This window comes from Prionailurus viverrinus, chromosome A2, assembly GCF_022837055.1.
Source record: "Prionailurus viverrinus isolate Anna chromosome A2, UM_Priviv_1.0, whole genome shotgun sequence".
Taxonomy (NCBI): domain Eukaryota; kingdom Metazoa; phylum Chordata; class Mammalia; order Carnivora; family Felidae; genus Prionailurus; species Prionailurus viverrinus.
The window spans coordinates 120,091,304-120,112,699 of record NC_062562.1 but is presented as its reverse complement, the minus strand read 5'-3'; the positions used below and the strand labels follow the sequence as shown (position 1 = coordinate 120,112,699).

Below are 21,396 nucleotides of genomic sequence, written 5' to 3'. Positions count from 1 at the left end.
AATCCCTCCGTGCTTTTTCTTGGCTGCCCTGCTGAAAACATTTGGGTTTCTCTTCTTGTCACTGCTTAGCGCCAGAAAAGTGGTAGAGTGTTGTCGTCTGTGGCCGTAGACAGCCACATTATAGAACACGCTTGCCTTCCTGCCAGTTGCTGGCTTGTGGACCATCCTGCGGCTGGGGGGGGGGGGGGGGGGGGGCAGCGGCAGGGGGAGGAAAAGAAAAAAATCAAGTGCCTCGATCCCACAGCCCGTTTACCGAGGTGGATTATATCTCTGGGCCATGGTAGCCGATGTTCCAGTTTCAGGTTTTTATTGGCGCCATAAACAAACAAGCCAGCGAACTATCTGGGCGACTGTGGGCTACAGCCATTGCCATTCATATCCCATTTCTTCCTGCAGCAGCTTATGTGCAAAAAAGTTCTCAGTGGCGTGGCACACGGAATAGGGAAGTTCTTTTTATTGCCTTCAGTCCTATCCAGTGGATAGCATTGCTCTCTCCAGCCCCTTCTGACAATGGACGGTCCGTGTCCCCGAGGAGCGCGTCGTCATCCCGTGTGACAATCCTCGTCTCTTTTTGCTCTAATCCTTTCCTGTAGAGAGTTTCCAGCAGCAGGCGGTTACGTTTCTGCCAGGGAGAGAGAAATAATAAAGGCAACTATTCTACTTTTACTGAATGTGAAGGGCTCAACGGCGTAATTAAATCCATAAAACGGTGAGTCACGATCACGGCGCACCAGCCAGCCAGGAAGCGAGGGACGGAGCTGAGGTTGATTTGCGACCAGCAGCTGATCCTGTTCCTCCAGTAGCACTCTTGTAGGCCTCTTCCTGATTTCTGGGCACCAAGCGCCTCATTTCATTTTTTAGAACGCGAAGCTTTAATGAATGTTCCAAAGCTTGCCCAAGGAAACATCTAATCTGAAAAAGATGTGGTTAAGCCTGGTAGATGTCTGTCTGGACGGTCTGCTTTCTTGTCAATTAACCAGAGTCTGCCTCCTAGAAAAAGGGAATCCTGCCTGAGGTGCTTCCAGATGGTCTTTTTGTCATGGAAGACGGTGGCGTTCGGAAGCTTCTGGAAGTCCATTTCGCCACTAGGTAATTTGAGGGTATGTGAGCATTAAGCCTAGCAGAGGTTATGGAAGGTAGTGAAACACCGTTAAGAAAACGGTATTTCAAAACCTTGCTTTGCAACTGGCATGCAAACATTCTTGATTCTCTGTGAAAGATTATAAGGTGAAATTCGTGTTGTCAGTGGCCAACACCATTCATTTCAGCATCAGGGAACGGAAGGATTTTATATAAGGTGTTTCTTCGCCTTCTCCAAAGAGGCATCAGCACGTGACAAGGAAAAGAAGGCTATAACTGTATGTTTGTGTGTATACTTGCTCACACGCTAGGAGAAGAAAAGTGAAAGCCAAGGTGGCTTAGAGAGGAGCCATGTTTAAAACAGTTTAGAACTTTTATAACTTGGAAACAAAGGAACGCTCCGGAGGATGGTTTGGGAGAAAACAGACCAAATGTCCGTTAACAAGAATGAAGGCAACAGTGGAAGATACAAAAAGGTTCATTGGCCTCCTAACTCTTTTCCCCTTTCAACACACATTTTAGGGCGCCTGGGTGCCTCAGTCGGTGAGCGTCTGACTTCAGCTCAGGTCATGATCTCATGGTTTCTGGGTTCGAGCCCCGCGTCGGGCTCTGTGCTGACAGCTTGGAGCCTGCTTCGGATTCTGTGTCTCCCTCTCTCTCTGCCCCTCCCCTGCTTGTGTGTGTGTGCGCTCTCTCTCTCTCTCTCTCTCTCTCTCTCAAAAATAAACATTAATTAAAAAAAAACACACACATTTTAGAATGGCACTCTTCTCTTTCAAAACGATACACCTTATGAAATCCGGCACCAGATGACTCTGAAGGAATGGGTTTTAGTGAATCAAGTTCTGGCCCGCGTCTCAAAATCTCAACACCTCTGTCATCAGGCGCTCCAAGTGAGGTCAAACCGTTTTGCGAGCGTTTGGGAGATTTTCCACCCAGACATTTGCAATCATTGCCTTGTTCTTTCTTATCTTCCTCTTGATTTTCGTGGTTTTTGTTTCCAATCTCTTGCTTCTTAACCTCGTTAAGCACCTGCAGAGACCTTGCAGGATTGGTCTGTCACTCACCATTTGCACACATAGCCTGCCCAGCATTCCAATGGACTGTTCTGGGGGATAAAACACCCTGGTGAGCATTGTTCTACTGACTCCTCTCTAGTGAACACAGGTGAAGTGCCCAGAGCATTTCTCAGAAACACAGCTATGCTTTGGGGGTCACAGCCAACTTGGATGAGTGTGAGGAGAGGTTGTATTTGAACACTGAGCTTCCCTTGAAGAGTGGTTGCCGGTATTTAGAGATCCGTGGGTCATATCGGCGGGTGCAGTGATCTGCAACCAGCTTCAGTTGCATATGTAACCATTGTGGGAGGGAGAGGAAATGCCGAGTTATTGATCTGTTCTCACTCGTGCTGCCAAAACCCGGAGACCCGACTTGATGGAGCCATTCAGAGAAGCTTTGTCTCTTGTTTCAGAATTGGGCTTCGAGGACCTGCAGTGGCAAAGACCCAGGAAGCGGGAGTTCAGAGTAGTATGTGTCTGAAATTCTTGGCAATGCAGTGAACATGCGGTTCTTCACTTTGGCACCAAGAATAAAATTGCCACCACTTCCCAGTGCGAGCCTGGGAGTCAAAAAGCGTTGGAAGTGGATTGTTATGCTATCATTTTTGCCACCCGTGCTCTATGCCACCACGTCTGCACCCCCACCCCCGTCACCTGTTAATGTGCTTTGGGGTTAGTGCGTGTATCTTACATCTACCACGTGCAATAAACACTTCCTGTACAAAGGTGCTTGAAACAACATCTGTCATTACATCAAAGAAGGTGTTATTGCCCAAGTGCAGCTGGAAGAGTTCTAATAACGAGATGGCTTTAAATGAGGTTATAATGAAAAAGAAATCTGTGTGAAATGCCTGGACCTTTTTTTCGTGGAAAATAAGCCGTGTTCAGTTTTCCCCCTTTTATAGTCTCCCCATACAAACGTCGCCTTTGCCTGCGTTGAGCGCAGTCTTTGTTCGACGTGAGAAGCTGGAGAATACGCTTCTGGTTGTGAAAAGTGCGCTTTTTGTGCGTGCCATGTTGGAGAAGCACCATTAAAGAAGGTTGCTATGGTGTTGAATTCTCTCTTCGGGGGGGAAAAGCCCCTCTGATGAATGTGGGATTTGTGGATTCTGAGCCAGCGTGAGCATTCCTGATTGAGAGTCTAGAAAAGGTTATAATAAACTCATTATATAATTAAAAAGGACAAGAGCTACCCTCCAGAATGTGAATCCAAACCCAGAAAAGTGTTCAGTGAACAAGAACAATACTCAGTCGATTTTCAAATTGATGGAGCTTTCCAATGGCAACTAATTTGTTCCAGCATTCAAGTGAGCATAATTAACAGAGACTTTCTTTCTTAGGCCGATTACCCTCCCCAAACCATGCCAACATTGTAACTGTAAGCAGTGAAAACCAATATTTATGAGGGGGATTGTGCAAGAGTTTGTGTGACAGATGGACATTTTATCACTGTTGATGTTTGGAATTCCCTTGAAAAGTAATGTAATATCTTGTTATTTATGAATGAAAGGACAAATGATTGTGCTTTGCTGTCTGGGTTTTCTTTAAAACGAGGTATGTTAAATCTTTCTCTCTGTTTAACCTCGATTACTTTGCGTTAGGTACCCTCGTATATTCTAATGCAAAAGCTGAAAAATCGTAAATGTGTTTTTGTTACAGATACAGATCCACGTGTTTTAGAAAAACAAGAATTACAGCAGCCAACCTATGTTGCCCTCAGTTACATTAATAGGTAAGCCGTTTTCAGAATTTATAGCAACCTCGTATCTACCACATGTTTATTTTTTAAATGCATCTTTTTAGCGGTAGAAAAAATTGCTTTCTCCCAGTCTTCACATATTTACTGGAGATTATTTCACATCAACCTCTATGCAGCGTTTTCTTGTTTCTCTGTTGCAAAGATGTAGGATTGTAGTTCTCTGTGCATATGGCTGAAAACATGACTGATTTATAAGCTCATTCTGGAAGTATTTTGTATGCAGACTTAGACTATGCTCTTTTGACTTCATAGGGCAGTTTGGGAGATTAATGGATTTATGTTTGAGTGAACCTTTTAAACCCTCAGGTGAAGGGGTACTTTATGAATTCAGAACATTGTTGGAATATCAGAATATATCTGCATATAACAAACTGAAATAATTTAATATCCGAAAGTTATTTAGTAGCAGCTCCTTTGTAGTAAAAACATTCTCAACAAGCGACCCCCATCTGTGTGGAGTAACAGGAGTTTTTCCTGAAACTGACCGTGTGAGCATGACTTTAGAGAACACTTAGAAGTTGATACGAGTCTGACTGGCGGAGGACCTGGTGTTTTCAGCCAACGTAAGTGATTAAGGAGACCGTGATTTCTGGAGACAACCTAAAATCAACTCGTGTTAAGAAAACACACATCCCCAAAGAGAAAAAGGCAACATAAAAGCAAAACTGGTTTTTAATGAGAATGAGATACTCTGCTCGTAATTCAGTGCATGCATTTCTGTCAACTGCCCCCCCCGCTTTTTTTTTTTTAATATGAGGCGAAGAGTGGTTTCAGTCTCTAGGTTCCAGAGCTGAGGTTCAGGGTCTGGAGTAGAAAATGGGGAATGAATGATCGGTGTTGTTTCACTTCGACGCATTTTGGGGGGAAAACTTACTTAAATCTTCAGAGAGCTTTCTTTGAGTTAGAGTTGCGTGTACTCAGTTCCACTTTCTTTTACAAAGCAGGTGTTTAAAAGGATTCATTAACATAAACATCTATTTGCATATTGCCTTTGGATTTCTTGCTTATCAGCCTTGCCTGGAAGTGAGATAAAGTATCTACAGTTTCTTAGTGCCCATAATTTTTGAAATGTTTTAAGTAGAATACCTTCAGAATCACACCAGATACAAATACAGGTGTATATGCTTGTCTGAATTTCTCAGAAAACTGGTTTCCCAGGATTAACATGGGTCTTAAAGGCTTTAATTGTACTTTAGAATTAAGTGTATGTAACATAGGTTAAGTAGCCTACTAGTATTGGGCAGTAGGATCTATAGGCTTATGGACTGTGACATTGAATAGGATTAGTGGGGCTACTGTTGTAGGTAAAATAAGTTACCTACATTTATACAGGTATAAATACCAAACTTTAATCCAATAAGAATGTGTGAGATTTAAAAAAAGGTTTTTTTTAAATGTTTATTAATTTTTGAGAGCGAGAGAGCATGGGTGGGGAAGGAGCAGAGGGCAGGGGTGGGGGGGGCGGGGAGACACAGAATCTGAAGCATTGTGCTCCAGGCTCCAAGCTGTCAGCACAGAGCCCGACGTGGGGCTCGAACTCACGAACCATGAGATCATGACCTGAGCCAAAGTCAGACGCTTAACAAACTGAGCCACCCAGGCGCCCCTGGAATGTATGAATTTTTTGTATTCAGTCATTCATCATGTTGTCAGACATGTAGGCTGTAGCGATTTACTCATTACGGAGGCATCATACTCACCAAAGAAATACTCTGCCAGGTGTGACCTAGGACTACAAAAAAAGACAATAGGGACAAGGGCCACACCCAAAAACCACCAGAGAATGAGTCAAGTATGATAGTTTAGCATAAACTGGACAGTAGGAGAAGCCTGAATCCCAAAGTCTTGGCATAGGAAAAACAGTGATGTGAACGTGAGATTCTTAACTCCGAATTCACCATATCCTGCCCTAGAGGACACAGAGTAGACGTACAAGGGGCTTGATAGGTTTGCTGGTGATCTCTAGGTTAAGAGAAGGACTGTGCATGGACGGTTGCCCAGGTTACTAACCACCTTTCTCCCTCGAGATCCCTTTGTGCACAGTGCCACATTTGTAACATGGTACTTAACACCTGATAGACACTCTGGGTATTTGTAGGTGATAGATAAACACCTAGTAAATGAGAGGGCTGAGCAATGAATGAATAGCTGCAAGGCGGAAGCCAAGTCTGGCCCCAGGGAAAGATATGCTAAAAGGCGCCTTAGGGCCCTTAGGCATAGAAGGGAAACCTTGAAATTCACTTGAAGCCAGTACAAGAGTCAAGAAGAGAGCCACAAGGGTTAGGTAATTGGAAAGAAAGCTTGACGGCAATATCCTGAAAACTGCAGAAAAGAGCACTATTGAAAAAAAACAAAAAGTTGAACAAATGAAGATTTTTTTTTCCCTCAAACCTCAGGGGAAAATAAAGTCTAATTTTGCTGAGCAGCGAAGACAAAAAAAAAATCTCTGCTCATATACCTGTTTATACAACTCTAATGTACGGTTGAACATCTCAAAATTGAGATGAAACTTTCTTTGGCAAGAACATTGCTAAAGACTGAAATCTACAGAGTTTGGGGTCCTTAAAAATGGAGCTAGCTTTTTGGATTATAAAAAGAAAAGAGCCGAGTGGAAACTGGAGCCTTTATTTATACTTATTTTATTAAAAAAAAATTTTTCTTTAGGGGCGCCTGGGTGGCTCAGTCAGTTAGGCGTCCGACTTCAGCTCAGGTCATGATCTCACGGTTCGCGGGTTCGAGCCCAGCGTCATGCTCTGTGCTGACAGCTCAGAGCCTGGAGCCTGCTTCGGATTCTTTGTCTCCCTCTCTCTCTCTGCTCCTCCCCCACCCATGCTCTGTCTCTGTCTCAAAAATAAATAAACATTAAAAGAGAATTTAAGGGGCGCCTGGGTGGCGCAGTCGGTTAAGCGTCCGACTTCAGCCAGGTCACGATCTCGCGGTCCGGGAGTTCGAGCCCCGCGTCGGGCTCTGGGCTGATGGCTCAGAGCCTGGAGCCTGTTTCCGATTCTGTGTCTCCCTCTCTCTCTGCCCCTCCCCCGTTCATGCTCTGTCTCTCTCTGTCCCAAAAATAAATAAACGTTGAAAAAAAAATTTTAAAAGAGAATTTAAGATTTTTTAAATTGTAGGTAACTACACCTATTTCAAATATCTTTACTCTTGAACATAACGTGTCGAACGAATCTTGAATTCCTTGAAAAGCGGGTCTGTTATAACACCTGAGCAAACTGTAAAATGTAAATGGTTTAATAAGAATGAGAGAGACTGAATGAATTAGTAGGGTTATGGGAACAGTTTGGGGGCGGGAGGAGCCGGATATGAGCTTTAAGGACACGAAGCTCCGTCAATTTTGTCGTGTGAGGATCAACGAGAAGTCCATGCATGGGAAATTTAATTACTTAGTCTGTATAACATGCAAATGCCTGGAAAGTATAAAGGGCAAGAAGAAAAGCTACAGATTTTGAATCAGAGAATAATGCAGCTATAGTACTCGAAGGAACGAATGTAACACTTCTTATGCTTGGAACTCGATGCTGAGCGTTTTTTTACATTATTTGAGTCTTCTCAGTAACCACGTGAAGTAGGTACTGTGATGATCTCCACTGTGCAGGTGCAGAAGTGGTGACACAGAAGTTAAGTGGCTTGTCGTAGGTCCCCAGGTGGTATGCAGGGGAGTATTGTGTTCAAACCTACACTGCCAGACTCCAGAATCTGGGTTCCTCATCACTGTACCGGCTGATTTGTTGGAAGAGCAGAGGGAATTTGGAAAGCTAAGGCTGGAAAAATACGGTTGGACAGCCGGGAAGAGGGGACACAGACCTAAGAATCAGAGTAATTGCCACGCTGTAGATAACCGGAGGGTCGCAGCCTAATAAAATCAAACCTTAGGAGACAGCGGGAGCCAAGCCTGCTAGGAGCGAGGTCCACCAGGGAGGCCTAAATGGTACCTCACTACTGGGAAAGTGAGCGAGGGTGCTAGGCACATCCTAGCATAGCAGGCCTCAGCTGTGCAGGGGAGGAACACGTTCCCATCTCCAGAGGAGAGAAAGGGCGGAGCTCGTGACTTTAGGGGAAACCATCTAACACTCAGCATGTCCCCAGTAGGCAAGTGGTGGGTGAACTGCAGGGTGAGTCTCCGCAAAAGGCTGATGAGGAGCACTGGGCTGCCCCTGGGGATTTCCTTCCAGTTCTTGTGATGTAGTTCAGGTAGCCCCTTGAGGTGACAAGATAGCTTATTAGTAACTGGTGACTCCCCCGAATGGGTAACGGAGCTAACTTACAGACGCGGTAACCTACATGGCCGTGGCTGTTAGTTGCGTTATCTTTTCTACAAAACGTTCTTCTGAAGATGAAGTTTCCAAAGTTTAAAAATACGTGTATCACTTTGGCGAATGCTGTAAAGGGATATCCTGCCTAGGCGCAAATTGGTACCTTCTTGCAGTCAATCCTTGTCATTTACTACCTAATAAAAGTTTTTATTTTCTTGCACCTAAACTACAGCTCTACTGAAATTCTCTTTGTAAGGCTCCCTGCGTGGCTGGGCACAGCAATCGTTAGGTTTGACCTCCTCTGAAAGTGGAATTTTATTTAGCTTAGTGTTTGCTATTAAATAGCAAATTCTAAAATGGGTTTCATAGAACAGCAGTTCTGAGGTGTCGTTTCGTCTGTCTGTCTGCCTCTCTCTCTCTCTCATGTGCGCGCGCGCGCGCGCACACACACACACACACACACACACACCTCATTTACTCATAAAGAATTCTGTGGTCAATTAAGTTTGGTAAATTTTGAGTTAAATCTGCAGCTAAGAAAACCATTGTATTTATCAAATCTTTTCCTTCCTTTGCTGCTATACATTTTAAGTCTCTAAGAGGGATGATCTATTGTTTGTAGGGACCTGATCCCAGAGCACTTTTTCTGGAAGCATCTGATGGGACTAGTTTTGCATATACCAGCAGGAGGTGGCTACAGTTAGATCACTTTCACTTACATCTTCAACTTCCCCAAGGAACCCTGAAGGCTTTTATGCAGGAAAGCTTTCTTTTCGTTTTCTGATTCAAAATACAGAATGCTATTTTCTCTTTCCTCATGGTCCACTGGGACAAAGGAAAATAAAATTGTGCCCTTCTATGGTAACTCAATCAAATTTTTTGTGCCTCTTTTAACAGTGATCCCTTTCCTTCTCCTAGCCTTCCCAAACACCTAGTTGGCTTCTATTAAAATAAAACTTTGGGGTGCATGGGTGGTTCAGTTGGTTAAGCATCCAACTCTTGCTTTCAGCTCCGGTCATGATCTCATGGTTCGTGGGTTCAAGCCCCGCATCAGGCTCTGAGCTGACAGTGCAGAGCCTACTTGGGATTCTCTGTCTCCTCTTTCTGCCCCTCCCCCACTTTCTCTCTCTCTCAAAAATAAACATTAAAAAAATAAGATAAAATTTTTATTTTCTTACTTAGAAACCATCACTTTATTTCCCCTGTCTCCAGTATAATTCTCTTCCATCTTTGAAAGAGAGCAATGCAGTGGCTAAAAGTATGGGTAGAGTGGGGCGTCTGGCTGGCTCAGTTGGTAGAGCATATGACTCTTGATCTCCGGGTTTTCAGTTCAAGCCCCATGTTGGATGCAGAGATTACTTAAAAATAAAATTAAAAAAATGGGACAAGTCCGGCTACATAGAGACCTGTCTCTACTATTCATAAGCTTTGTGAGCAGGTTGACAATCTCAGCCCCTGTTTCCTCCTCTCTAATGACACTTTCTTCTTATGAGTATTAATTCGTGCATATGAAGCACATGCATCTCTGCCTGGGATGTAGTGTTACGTAAGTATAGGTTTTTTAATTATTTTTTTTATATTCTCATGCTAAGTCACCCATCAAGTCAGTAATTAGAGGAACAACTGCAGAGGGGAAGCACTGCTTTGGAGTGAGACCAGAACCACTCCCACCAGGAAATAAGCTCCATGAGGGCAGGGACATTTTCTGTCTCCCACAACTGTGTCCCCAATCCACAGAATAGTGTCGGGCATATAATAGATTGCTGATGTTTATGGAATGAGTGAATGAATGCATGTGAATATGTGTATAAGTGAAAGAGAGTGAATAAATGTCCAGGAACTTTGGGGACCCTTCTGTAAGAAACCAGGAGCCTCTGCTACCCATGTGCACTGAGAAGGCTACATGATCAGAATGGATGCTGTGCTTTTATTCAGCATTCCTATGGGATGCAGCACGAAAATACACTGGTGGTTATCACTAGTTCTCCTGCCATAAACAACTGGACAAATTTATGAGATCATGGTTTTTAGGCTCTGGATAATTGGTAGTAAAGACTGATCCCTGAGAGAGAGGAAACATTAGACAAGCTCTCTGGTCGTTTGGCTTATTCTGAGGACAATTTCCTTATGCAGTGGAGTATGCTAGAACATAAACACAGCATAACATTCCCACTGTCCTGAAAAGAGGTCCGTCAGTGTTGGGGGCAACTAAAGCTGCTGAAATCTGTAGCACAGGGGGACTGGAGATGAGAACGAGGCCACAGAAGTCTGTATGAGGGTCTTTCTTGAGTCCATAGCTGAGAGTGGGCTGTACATGCTGTTATTTGGGGTAAGACTGAGTCTTAGCAAAGAGCAGCAACTACATGGGTGAGAATAAAACCGTGAGACCAGAGGTGAGATGGTGCCAGTAGGCAGGGCATTCTAGCCCAGTCAGCATGGAAGTGACTGGTTAACATCCTACTCTTTTAACTGAGATATTAGAAATAAGGACTTTGTCCTGGGGTGTGGCCTGCTTTAGAGCCACTCTAACAATACCTAAAACCAAGTCTCTCCAAGATCTTGTTTGGAAATGGGTCCTGAGAAGTTAGAAGCTCTTAGGGAAACACTTTGGGCTTTGCACAAATTGGCCCTGAGAAGATATAAATCTAGGCCTATATAAATTCAACATAATCATCCTGAAATTGAACTGCCTGCTAGAGCACAAGTCAGTAGTCTTCATAGGAATGAATCAGCTATCACGATGTCTAATATGCAATAAAAAATTACTAGACACGAAGGACAGAAAAATCTTAGGCATGGAAAAAAAGCAGTCAGTTCAGACCCTCCCTAACATTTGATTTGGCCCACATGTTAGTTTTAGGAAACAAAGACCTGAAAGCAGTCATTATAAATATGTTTAAGAACTCAAAGGAAAAATACACTAAAAGGTTGTTTTGAATAAAAATAAAATCAGTCTGGATACTTCTTTTAAATCCTCCTACCAGAATATAAACTGCTTAATGAAAGCTTTCTCCCTCTTTCCCACTTTTCTTCCCACTCCAAAACCTCACCTAATTCTCCCAAACCATCATTCTGGCTGTTTCGGTTGGACTCATTTTTGCCAGATTATAGTCAGTCATACCCTCATAAAAAATGCTGTAATTAGCCAAGTGTGCACTGGCCTTCTATTTTATACAAACAAGACTGAAGCACTTGATTTTTTTTTTTAATCTAAAGGCAGTAGGGATTTTGTTCGTTTGTTTGTTTGTTTTTTTAATGAAACCACCTGTTTGTGGTCTTCTGAGAGCAGTCCGTATTCATTACAATATAAGACCTGCTTTCGTATTTCCCTCCTTGGTCCACCATATCTGAAGTTCTGGGCGCCCCAGCCCCATACTGAAGTTTGTGGGCTAATGCATGCCATAAACATGTTGCATGCTGTTAGATCTCAAACACCAAACATTGTGCTACCATTTTCTTAACCTGTTTTTTACGAACATCGGTTGAAACAAAGCCGAGATGGCTGCCTGCCAGATTTTCCTTGTAATATCTCTAACCTGATTTGGCTTGCTCATTGTGTTCTGCAAAAAACCATGTACTCTCCAGGGACACTGGGAAGCTGGAAAGAGCCCTTACATGACATTTTGGCTCGCTTCAGCGGAATTAGCTTGTACTGCTGGCATAAAACACATGGTGAGAGAGGTGAGTCTTGGCAGAACTTGGTGATATGATTTGCTTGTTAGGCACTGGGCCTCCTTGCATAACTAACTTCTTTGTTGTCTGCAGTTTGTTCTTAGGGCAATCAGTGTTTTAAAGCAGGATGCATATACAACTCCACATTAGGCCATGCTTTTAGTCTTTCTTGTGTCCACCCATCAGTATTTATGACTGATCTTTTTTTTTTTATTGTTTCAGTATAGTTAACATACAGTGTTAATATTAGGTTCAGGTGTACAATATCTTGATCCAACAATTCCATGCATTACTCTGTGCTCATGGTGATAAGTGTACTCTTAAGTCCCATAAGCCATTTAATCCATCCCCCCACCTCCTCTCCTTTGGTAAACATCAGAGCTCTGTATTTAAAAGTCTGGCCTCTGATTTGTCTCTTTTTTTTGTTTGTTTCTTAAATTCCATATATGTTGAAATCATATAGTATTTGTCTTTCTCTGACTTATTTCACCTAGCATTACACCCTCTAGATCAATCCACATTCTTGCAAATAGCAAGATTTCATTCTTTTCATGGCTGAGTAATATTCCTGTGTGTGTGTGTGTGTGTGTGTGTGTGTGTGTGTGTGTGTGTGTGTATCCATTCATCTATTGACGCACACTTCGGCTGTTTCCATCACTTGGCTATTGTAAATGCTGCAATAAACATAGAGATGCATATATCTTTTCAAATTAGTGTTTCATATTTTTTGGTAAATAGCCAGTAGTGGAATTACTGGGTCATGTGATAATTCTATTTTAAATTTTTTGAGGAACCTGCATTATGTTTTCCACAGTATGGAAATTGGCGGCACCAGTTTGCATTCCCACCAAAAGTGCACAAGTTTTCCTACATCCTCATCAATACTTGCTGTTTCTCGTGTTTTTGATTTTAGCCAGTCTGACAGGTGTGATATCTCATGGTAGTTTTGATTTGCATTTCCCTGATAAGTGATGCTGAATGTCTTATCATGTGTCTGTTGGCCATCTTTGTTGTCTTTGGAGAAATGTCTGTTTGTGTCTTCTTATTTTTATTTTCAACGTTTTTTTTTTATTTTTTATTTTTATTTTTAGGACAGAGAGAGACAGAGCATGAACGGGGGAGGGGCAGAGAGAGAGGGAGACACAGAATCGGAAACAGGCTCCAGGCTCCGAGGCATCAGCCCAGAGCCTGATGCGGGGCTCAAACTCACGGACCGCAAGATCGTGACCTGGCTGAAGTCGGATGCTTAACCGACTGCGCCACCCAGGCGCCCCTGTGTCTTCTTATTTTTAATTGGATTATTTGTTTTTGGGGTGTTGAGTTTTATAAGTTCTTTATATATTTTGAATAATAACCCTTTATCGGATATGTCCTCGGCAAATATTTTTTCCCATTCAGTAGGCTGTGTTTTAGTTTTGCTGATGATTTCCTTTGCTGTGCATAAGCTTTTTATTTTGATGTATTCCTAATAGTTTATTTTTGCTTTTGTTTCCTTGCCTCGGGAGACCTATCTAGAAAAATGCTGCTACAGCTGAGATCAGAAATTATTGCCTGTGTTCCCTTCAAGGATTTTTATGATTTCAAATCTGATTCACATTTAGGTCTTCAATCCATTTTGAATGAATTTTTGTGTATGGTGTAAGAATTCTTATGCATGTAGCTGTCCAGTTTTCCCAACACCATTTGATGAAGAGACTTATCCTCTTGCATTTTTTGTCTTTGTTTTTGTTTTTGTTTTTTGTTTGTTTAATTAAACAAGCTTTATCCCAATGTGGGGCTTGAACTCACTACCCTGAGATCAAGAGTCGCGTGCTCTACCAACTGAGCCAGCCAGGTGCTCCCTACCCCATTGCGTACTTTCTTCCATTGAGATGAATTAACCACATAATCATGGGTTTATTTCTGGACTCTCTATTTTGTTCCATTGATCTATGTGTCTGTTTCTGTGCCAGTACCATACTGTTTTGACTACTACAGCTTTGTAATATAATTTGAAGTCTGGAATTATGATAGGATACCTCCAGTTTTCTGTGAAAAATGCTATTGATATTTTGATAGGTATGACATTGAATCTGTAGATTGCTTTGGGTAGTATAGACATCTTAACAATATTATGTTCCCATCCACGAGCATAGATTCCTTTGTGTCATCTTTAGTTTCTTTCATCCATGTTTTATTTAGTGTTTTCAGAGTACAGTATTTTACCTCCGTGGTTTAGTTTATTCCTAGGTATTTTATTATTTTTGGTGCAGTTATAAGTGGGATTGTTTTATTTCTCTTTCTGCTACTTCATTATTAGTATATAGAAATGCAGCAGATTTCTTAGAGGCACCTGGGGGACTCGGTTGAGCATCCAACTCTTGATTTTGACTCAGGTCATGATCCGAGGGTTGTGGCACCAAGCCCCACATGGGGCTCCATGCTGAGTGTGGAGCCTGCTTGAGATTCTCTCTTTCTCTCCCCATTCCCCTTTCCTCTGCTTGTGTTTTCTCTCCAAACAAAGAAAAGAAATGCAACAGTTGTATCCTATGACCTTACTGAACTCATCTGCCCGTTCTAGTCGTTTTGGGATGGCGTCTTTAGGGTCTTCTATATATAGTACTGTTATGACTGATCTTTTTTATGCATCTTTGAGTGCAGTTCAAAGCTGCATTACATTTTTTTCAAAATCTTCAAACTTACTGCAATTAGAGATTCCGTGACTTTGAAACCATCTAGTAATAGCCTTGTATTTTCTCTTCTTCTCCCTTTGTAGAAACCCATTTCCTGAACTTCGTCCTAAGCAAGAGCTGCTATACTTTCAGTATTTCCAACTGTGACATTTCTGTGTCGATCAGAGTGTCCACTGTCGCCTCTTCAGCCTCTCCCTGGAACCACATTCACCTTGAGTCCTGTAGGGTCCGAGACCTTCCTTCCTTGCCTCCCCATTCAGGCTGGTTGCTGGACATTAACTTTGAATTTATCAATTGAGATTAATTCCCTTGTCTCATTGAGCTTGCTCACTCATTGTCTCCAATCTCTCAGTGTCAGATAAAACCAACAAGTGCCTCTCAGGCTAGCCGCTGGGCGTCACTATCGAAAAACACCTACCTGTGTCCCACCACAGACATAGTCTCCCTGACCTTGGCTGGGCCCTCAAGGCCATCCCATAGTTCGTGTTCAGCCCGCGTTAAAACCTTGCTAACCTTATCACAGTCGGTTTGAATGGACCCGTTGTACACAAGTTCCTAAAGGCATTCCCGATCCCCTTGTCAGCAGATGCTCTCAGTTCCCGTGCTGAGAAGATAACGGCTGCTTCTGTGTCCCCACTCAACTTCTCACTTGTCCTCTCCAAATTCATCTGGATCTTTCATCCATGTTCTCTTCATTCTTTCTCCCTTGTTCAAAGCTGGCACCACGGCCTTTACTCCGCACCCATCTCTCATCCCTGTGGCCTTGAAACGCCTCTCCTCTGGCTTCATTTCGTAACAGCACATAGATCCAAAGGGCTTGTCAGTCTTTTTTTTTTTTTTTTTCAACGTTTATTTATTTTTGGGAGAGAGACAGAGCATGAACGGGGGAGGGGCAGAGAGAGAGGGAGACACAGAATCGGAAACAGGCTCCAGGCTCCGAGCCATCAGCCCAGAGCCTGACGCGGGGCTCGAACTCACGGACCGCGAGATCGTGACCTGGCTGAAGTCGGACGCTTAACCGACTGCGCCACCCAGGCGCCCAAGCCCCTGACTCTTGATTTCAGCTCAGGTCATGATCTCATGGTTTGAGGGATTGAGCCCCGTGTTGGGCTCCATGCTTACGGTGCTGAGCCTGCTTGGGAGTCAGTCAGTCTCTCTCTTTCTCTTTTAAAATAAATAAATAAGCTTTAGATCAGTAGCTTCTCTCTTCTTTCTCCAACTCCCCACTAAACCCCTACCCAATGTCACCATGTTGACATCATGGTAGGTATCTCTGTCTGCATTCTTCCTCAGGTGCAGACATGTATGTAGAGATTTGGTTGTAGCACTTTCATAAAAATGGGAGCCCGAAACAAACAGACCTATAAAATATATGTAATATACAAACGTATGTAATATACATGCTTCTTTATTTTGGTTTTCATTTAATATCTTTCCACATCAAAGTTACACGTAGGTCTAACTCCTTTTTAATAGCTGCATACAATTCTAAGATAGGGTTTTTTAGCACTTCCGCTCTCCCACTACCCATTGGACAGTCGAGTTGTTTCCAGATTTGCTTGTGTGTTTGTGTCTCTCGCCACCAATAACAATGCTGCAAGGTAGATTAATCCCTGTTTATTCTACCGGCCAGTATTTCTATGCTTGTATTTCTTTGTTAGTAGAATCTAAGTCAGATCACCCTCCCCTCCTGCCAGTGGCTTTCTGTCATACTTGGCCGTGGTCAGGGGTTTCACTTGTATTCCAACAAGGCTTCCCTGATTGGGTGGCCCCTGCCTCTCATATCCCCACCCGTCCGCCCCCCAGCAAGAACCACAGTCCCTCCTCCTTGGGCGCACCCAGCCCCTCCTCCTCCCAGCTCTGGTCCCTCTGCTGGGATGCTTTCCCCCTGATCAGAGCTTCACACAGCTCATTTCCTCCTCCCGTCAGGTGTCGGTCAGATGTTACCTGCACAGCGGGCCTTCCCTGGCCCGTTGAAATAGTTCCCTATCCACCTTTGCCCTCATCCTGCTTTCTTGTTCTCTGTGGTACTTAACGCCACCTGAAATAACCATTTCATTGTTTTTGTTCAATACTTGTCTCCCCCATGGAGCATGTGAACTCCATGGGGGCAGGCAGTTTTCTATCTTGATCGGCACTATATCTTCAGCTTCTGGAACGGTGCCTGTGACACATAGGTGTTCGATAAATATGTTTTGAATAAATGTGAGAATAACCATCACAGTTTTATGTGTGCGTGTATATTGCGTTACCCTCCCATTGTGTGTTTTACTCATCTTCCTAATTCCTGCCTCTTCATACCTGACCATATATGTCAAATACTTGAAATCAAGGGACTGTTGTGCATGGTGGCAAATTTTAACATACGGGATGACCTTGGAGATTCCCCCACCCCCACCCCCCACCACCATACACATTTACAAAATGACTCACGGCGCTATACCTCTCTTATTTCATTTGGAAATTCAGATCGCTGGCAGTAATCTACTTGATTTATCGTTTTCCCCTTATGTGCAGCACCTCGGAGTTAATTAAGAAGGCCATGAATCTTCCCTTTGTAGCTCTAGCACACTCCCATTTGCAGGATACTCTCATATTGCTGAGACTGTTGATTTGGGACTCAGGTTGAAACATTACTTAATTTTCTCACATTGAGATTCATTATGCTGAGCCTAAAGACCAGTCTTGCCTTTGAAGGCCCCTTCGCTGGCAAGCTTTAAAATAGCTCTGTGTTCCCAGTTTCTAAATAACTTGTTCTCATTTCCGCCACCATGGCCAAGACCTTGCCCGCTGGCTCAAAGTAGTGCAACGAGGTCAGCCTCATGTCCCCAGAAAGACCTCTCCCTCCTCAGCCACAGTGTAGATTTTCACCCCTGCTCTGTGCGTCGGTTGTTTCCAGCAGTGGCAACGTGGACTTCGGACAGCCACACAGCCGTGTCGTCCCAAGCAACACAAGATCGTCCAGCCTGACCGATGAAAGACAGTCCAGTCATAAGAAAGCCGTGGCCTTAAATCCTTAAAAGACCAACGCTAAAGTTTGTGGAGATTGTCATGTGAAGAATGAAGTGTGTAATGACTCGGCTTGGCTTGTCATTTTCAACACAGAGTAGCTTCTATTAGTTGAGCACCTACTATGTGTGGGGCACTGAGCAGTGCACTTTGCTATTGCTATATCATCTGAAGTCTCACAATGACCCCGTGTCACAGCTCTTCTCTCCCTTTTATACCTGATAAATTGCAAAGAAAGTTATAAGAGCTCTTAGCCTTTTTAATGCCTTGGAGCCCTTTGGAGAACTGTGTACTCTTTCTCAACGTGTTGTTCAACTCATAAGCCAAACTACATAGGATTACAAAGTAAACGAGTTATATCGAAATGCACTTGTCAAAATATTAAAATCACAAATGTGTGATGTGGTAACATGTGCTTCTTTCTCAAGGCCTTAATTAAGAAAGCTTAGGTTCTGGGGGCACCTGGGTGGCTCAGTCGGTTGAGCGTCCGACTTCGGCTCAGGTCGTGATCTCACGGTTTGTGGGTTCGAGCCCCACGTCAGGCTCTGTGCTGACAGCTCGGGGCCTGGGGCCTGCTTCGGATTCTGTGTCTCACCTCTCTCTGCCCCTGCCCTGCTCATGCTCTGTGTCTCTCTGTCTCTCAGTAATAAATAAACGTTTAAAAAAGAAAAAAGAAAGCTGAGGTTCTGGCTCAATAGCCTCCATAATTTAAAATTAGTGATGAGTATAATTGTGTTGAGACATCTGTTACAGTCATACCATGATATCAGAATATCTGTGATTCTATGGATGCAAAGTCATAGGTACTGGGAGAATACCGTGACTAGTTGTCTGGATTCGCTATTGAAAGAAATGCCACGTCTCAGAGGTTAATGAAAGTAAAGATATCAGTTATTATTATTTTTTTAATCCAAGTTCCCAGATCTCCTGAATCCTACCAATAACCTGTATGGGTCCCCAGAACCCAGATTAAGAACACCTCAGTTAGGTGTCACAGTTACTAAGGAGCTTTTAGAGGTAGGCTCAGGCCCAAATTCATGAAACTCCAAAGCCTTTGCGTTTTCTTTTATGTCCTGATAACTTCTCATACTCTGACTCTGCTTTCCATCAGAATATCACCGTTTGGATGTCATCAGGCTACCCTGTGGAGTAGGTCATGGCGAAAACAAATAATAAAAAAAAAAATTAACATGTGCGTAGCAACCCCTTTTGTTTCACAAAGAACTTCACCAGTACTTACGTATGCTGGTTTTTGTTTGTGTTTTTATGAAATCACACATTTTCTCCACCGTTCGTGGGTTCTACTATACGCGATTGCCCTTACCTCATTGTGGTCGAGGATCAGAGAAATTCAGTGACTCGCCCAAGTTCACACAGCTAGTAAATGACAGACTTGGGACTTGAACTCCCAAATCTTTGTGTTCTACAGCCTTTTTCCTGGCCTTCGTCTGGAATGCCCAGGTACTAAGGTGACAAGTGAGAGGATTTCTCTCGAAGTTGCATGGAATCCAGGCATGTCCAGGATGAGGGCCATGTCCCTCACTAATCTCCACCTCCGTTGTCTCTTAAACGTTGCTTTTAAAAACCTACAGCTCAGGGGCGCCTGGGTGGCTCAGTCCGTTGGGCGTCTGACTTCAGCTCAGGTCACGAGCTCACGGCTTGTGGGTTCGAGCCCCGCCTCGGCCTCTGTGCTGACAGCTCGGAGCCTGGAGCCTGCTGGGGATTCTGTGTCTCCCTCTCTCTGTGCCCCTCCCCCACTCACACTCTGTCTCTCTCTCAAAAATAAAGATGAAATTATTTTTTAAAAAAACCTACCGCTCAGAATTTACGCACGTAGAATTCTTTAATCGGATATGCAGATCCTGCGGAGTGACCAGACTTGGATAATTTAAGTGCTAGCTTGTATTTTATGTCCTTGTCTTCATTTGCTGATAAAACCAAACAAGAGCGAGGAATTTTTCATTCTACCCTAAGCAGGTGGTAATTTAGTCACTGGCCATTGGACTTATGTCATTCCCGTCCCGGGGGCTTTTTTCCCTTGCCTGGTACGAGTTAGTGCATTTTCCTTGACAATCAATTCACTCTGTACCATTGCTAAGGCCATAAACGTGATATTCGACAAGCAGAAGGATTTGCAGAGAAGCCTTCCCAGCGGCTTCCACCTTCTGTGATCACTGAAATTTCCCTGCAGGTTTCGGTGACAGCGTGGGCCCGTGTAATTTACAGATGGTGGGGCTAGCATACAATCAGTTCTTGCCAACTCCCTCTCTCCTTTAAGGAGATAGGATTCAGCGTGCCGGGGCCAGAAATTGGATCTGGCTTTTGGAGTTGTCCCTGCCTTCTCAGCAGGGTCTTTTCTGGACATCTTTTCTTGCCTGTGCCTGACTTCGCTGACTCCGTCTTCGATTTCAGGATGAGAGGGTTGAGCAACAGTTAGTTGTTCTTCATGGGAAAACACAGCATCACCTTCGCAACTTGTGTGCCTCTTTACATCAGATAACTTCCCAAGTTTGCCATCTGTCCAAACTAAGGTTAGCAGAGAAGGAGAAGTGGTGTCATGGTCCTTATACCTAGAGAAGGTGCTCCGGTGTTCTGGGACAGTGTCAGCTACAGATGCCTCTGTCCTGTAGGCTTCCAGGAAAAATAGAATCCATCGTTGGTGCCAACTTGATGTATTTTTTTCATTTTCATTATTACTGGAGCAGATGAATTTGAAGTAGATACGCTACAAAGTCACTTACGCTTGTTCTCCATCGCACCCATGCGAACATTCGCTCTTTATGGCCCGCTTTGTTGTGTTCAGCACCGACCAGACTCGGTGATGGACAGTTCTCCTGGGCCATACAAGTATGATGAAAAGCTGGTTTCTATATTACATTAATCTTGGCTAGACAGCAGCCATATTTTTGAAAACTCAAAGCCAGAATGCTTTTAATAATAAATGTACATTATGCTCTTAGTTCATTACCCCCTAAAAAAAAATGTTTTTTCTGGTCTTTAGCATAGATTTCTTTAGGGCTAAGATATCAAGGTCGTACTTTCTAGATTTTTAAAGGCGCATGCACATATTTGCTTATAACATCAAATCTTAATTCAAAGTTTAAAAATTACTGCGTGCCCTTCAATTTCTAATTCCCTAGGTTACACAGCACCCTGGTGACCCCTAAAAGGTGTTGAATACAAAAAGACTAGGTCCTGGCTCTGGAATTCTACCTGCTATAAGCCTCTTTTTTTTTTTTTTTTTTTAATTTTTTTTCAACGTTTTTTATTTATTTTTGGGGCAGAGAGAGACAGAGCATGAACGGGGGAGGGACAGAGAGAGAGGGAGACACAGAATCGGAAACAGTCTCCAGGCTCCGAGCCATCAGCCCAGAGCCTGACGCGGGGCTCGAACTCACGGACCGCGAGATCGTGACCTGGCTGAAGTCGGACCCTTAACCGACTGCGCCACCCAGGCGCCCCTATAAGCCTCTTTTTAATTCACTTCAAAAGAACAGAGCTTTTGTGGCTGTCTCTCCAATCTGTTAATAAGTTTATTATGTGAACATGAATTAAGGGACTCATTCTATTATGTATAAGATAATATTGTTCTGGCAAAGAAAATTGAGTAATTTCAGGGGATCTTCTGTTTAATTTCCACTTAATTGTCCGGTTTCTTTGGCTCAACAATGTTGGGGCTTCATCCATATGTATCAGTACAAGTTTTGTTTTTGCTCATTACATAGTATCCCGTTGGATGACTTACCAAATTTATTTATTCGCTTGATGGTCTTTGGCTATTTTAAGTAGAGCTCATGAACATTCTTGAACCAGTCTTTCCGCGGGTGTAGCATTCAGTTTTCTTAGGTATGTTATTAGAATTGCTGAAGCGTGTTAGTGCA

At 43.3% G+C, this 21,396-nt stretch overlaps 1 protein-coding gene across 1 annotated transcript in view; it reads left to right on the top strand.

The window, feature by feature from the left end:
* JAZF1 (JAZF zinc finger 1) overlaps positions 1 to 21,396 on the top strand; it is a 350,047-nt gene that overhangs the window by 195,531 nt on the left and 133,120 nt on the right. The window contains exon 2 of the mRNA XM_047831423.1: positions 3,798 to 3,870. Within this exon, the coding sequence (XP_047687379.1) occupies positions 3,798 to 3,870 (73 nt within the window). The remainder of the gene's footprint in view (positions 1 to 3,797; positions 3,871 to 21,396) is intronic.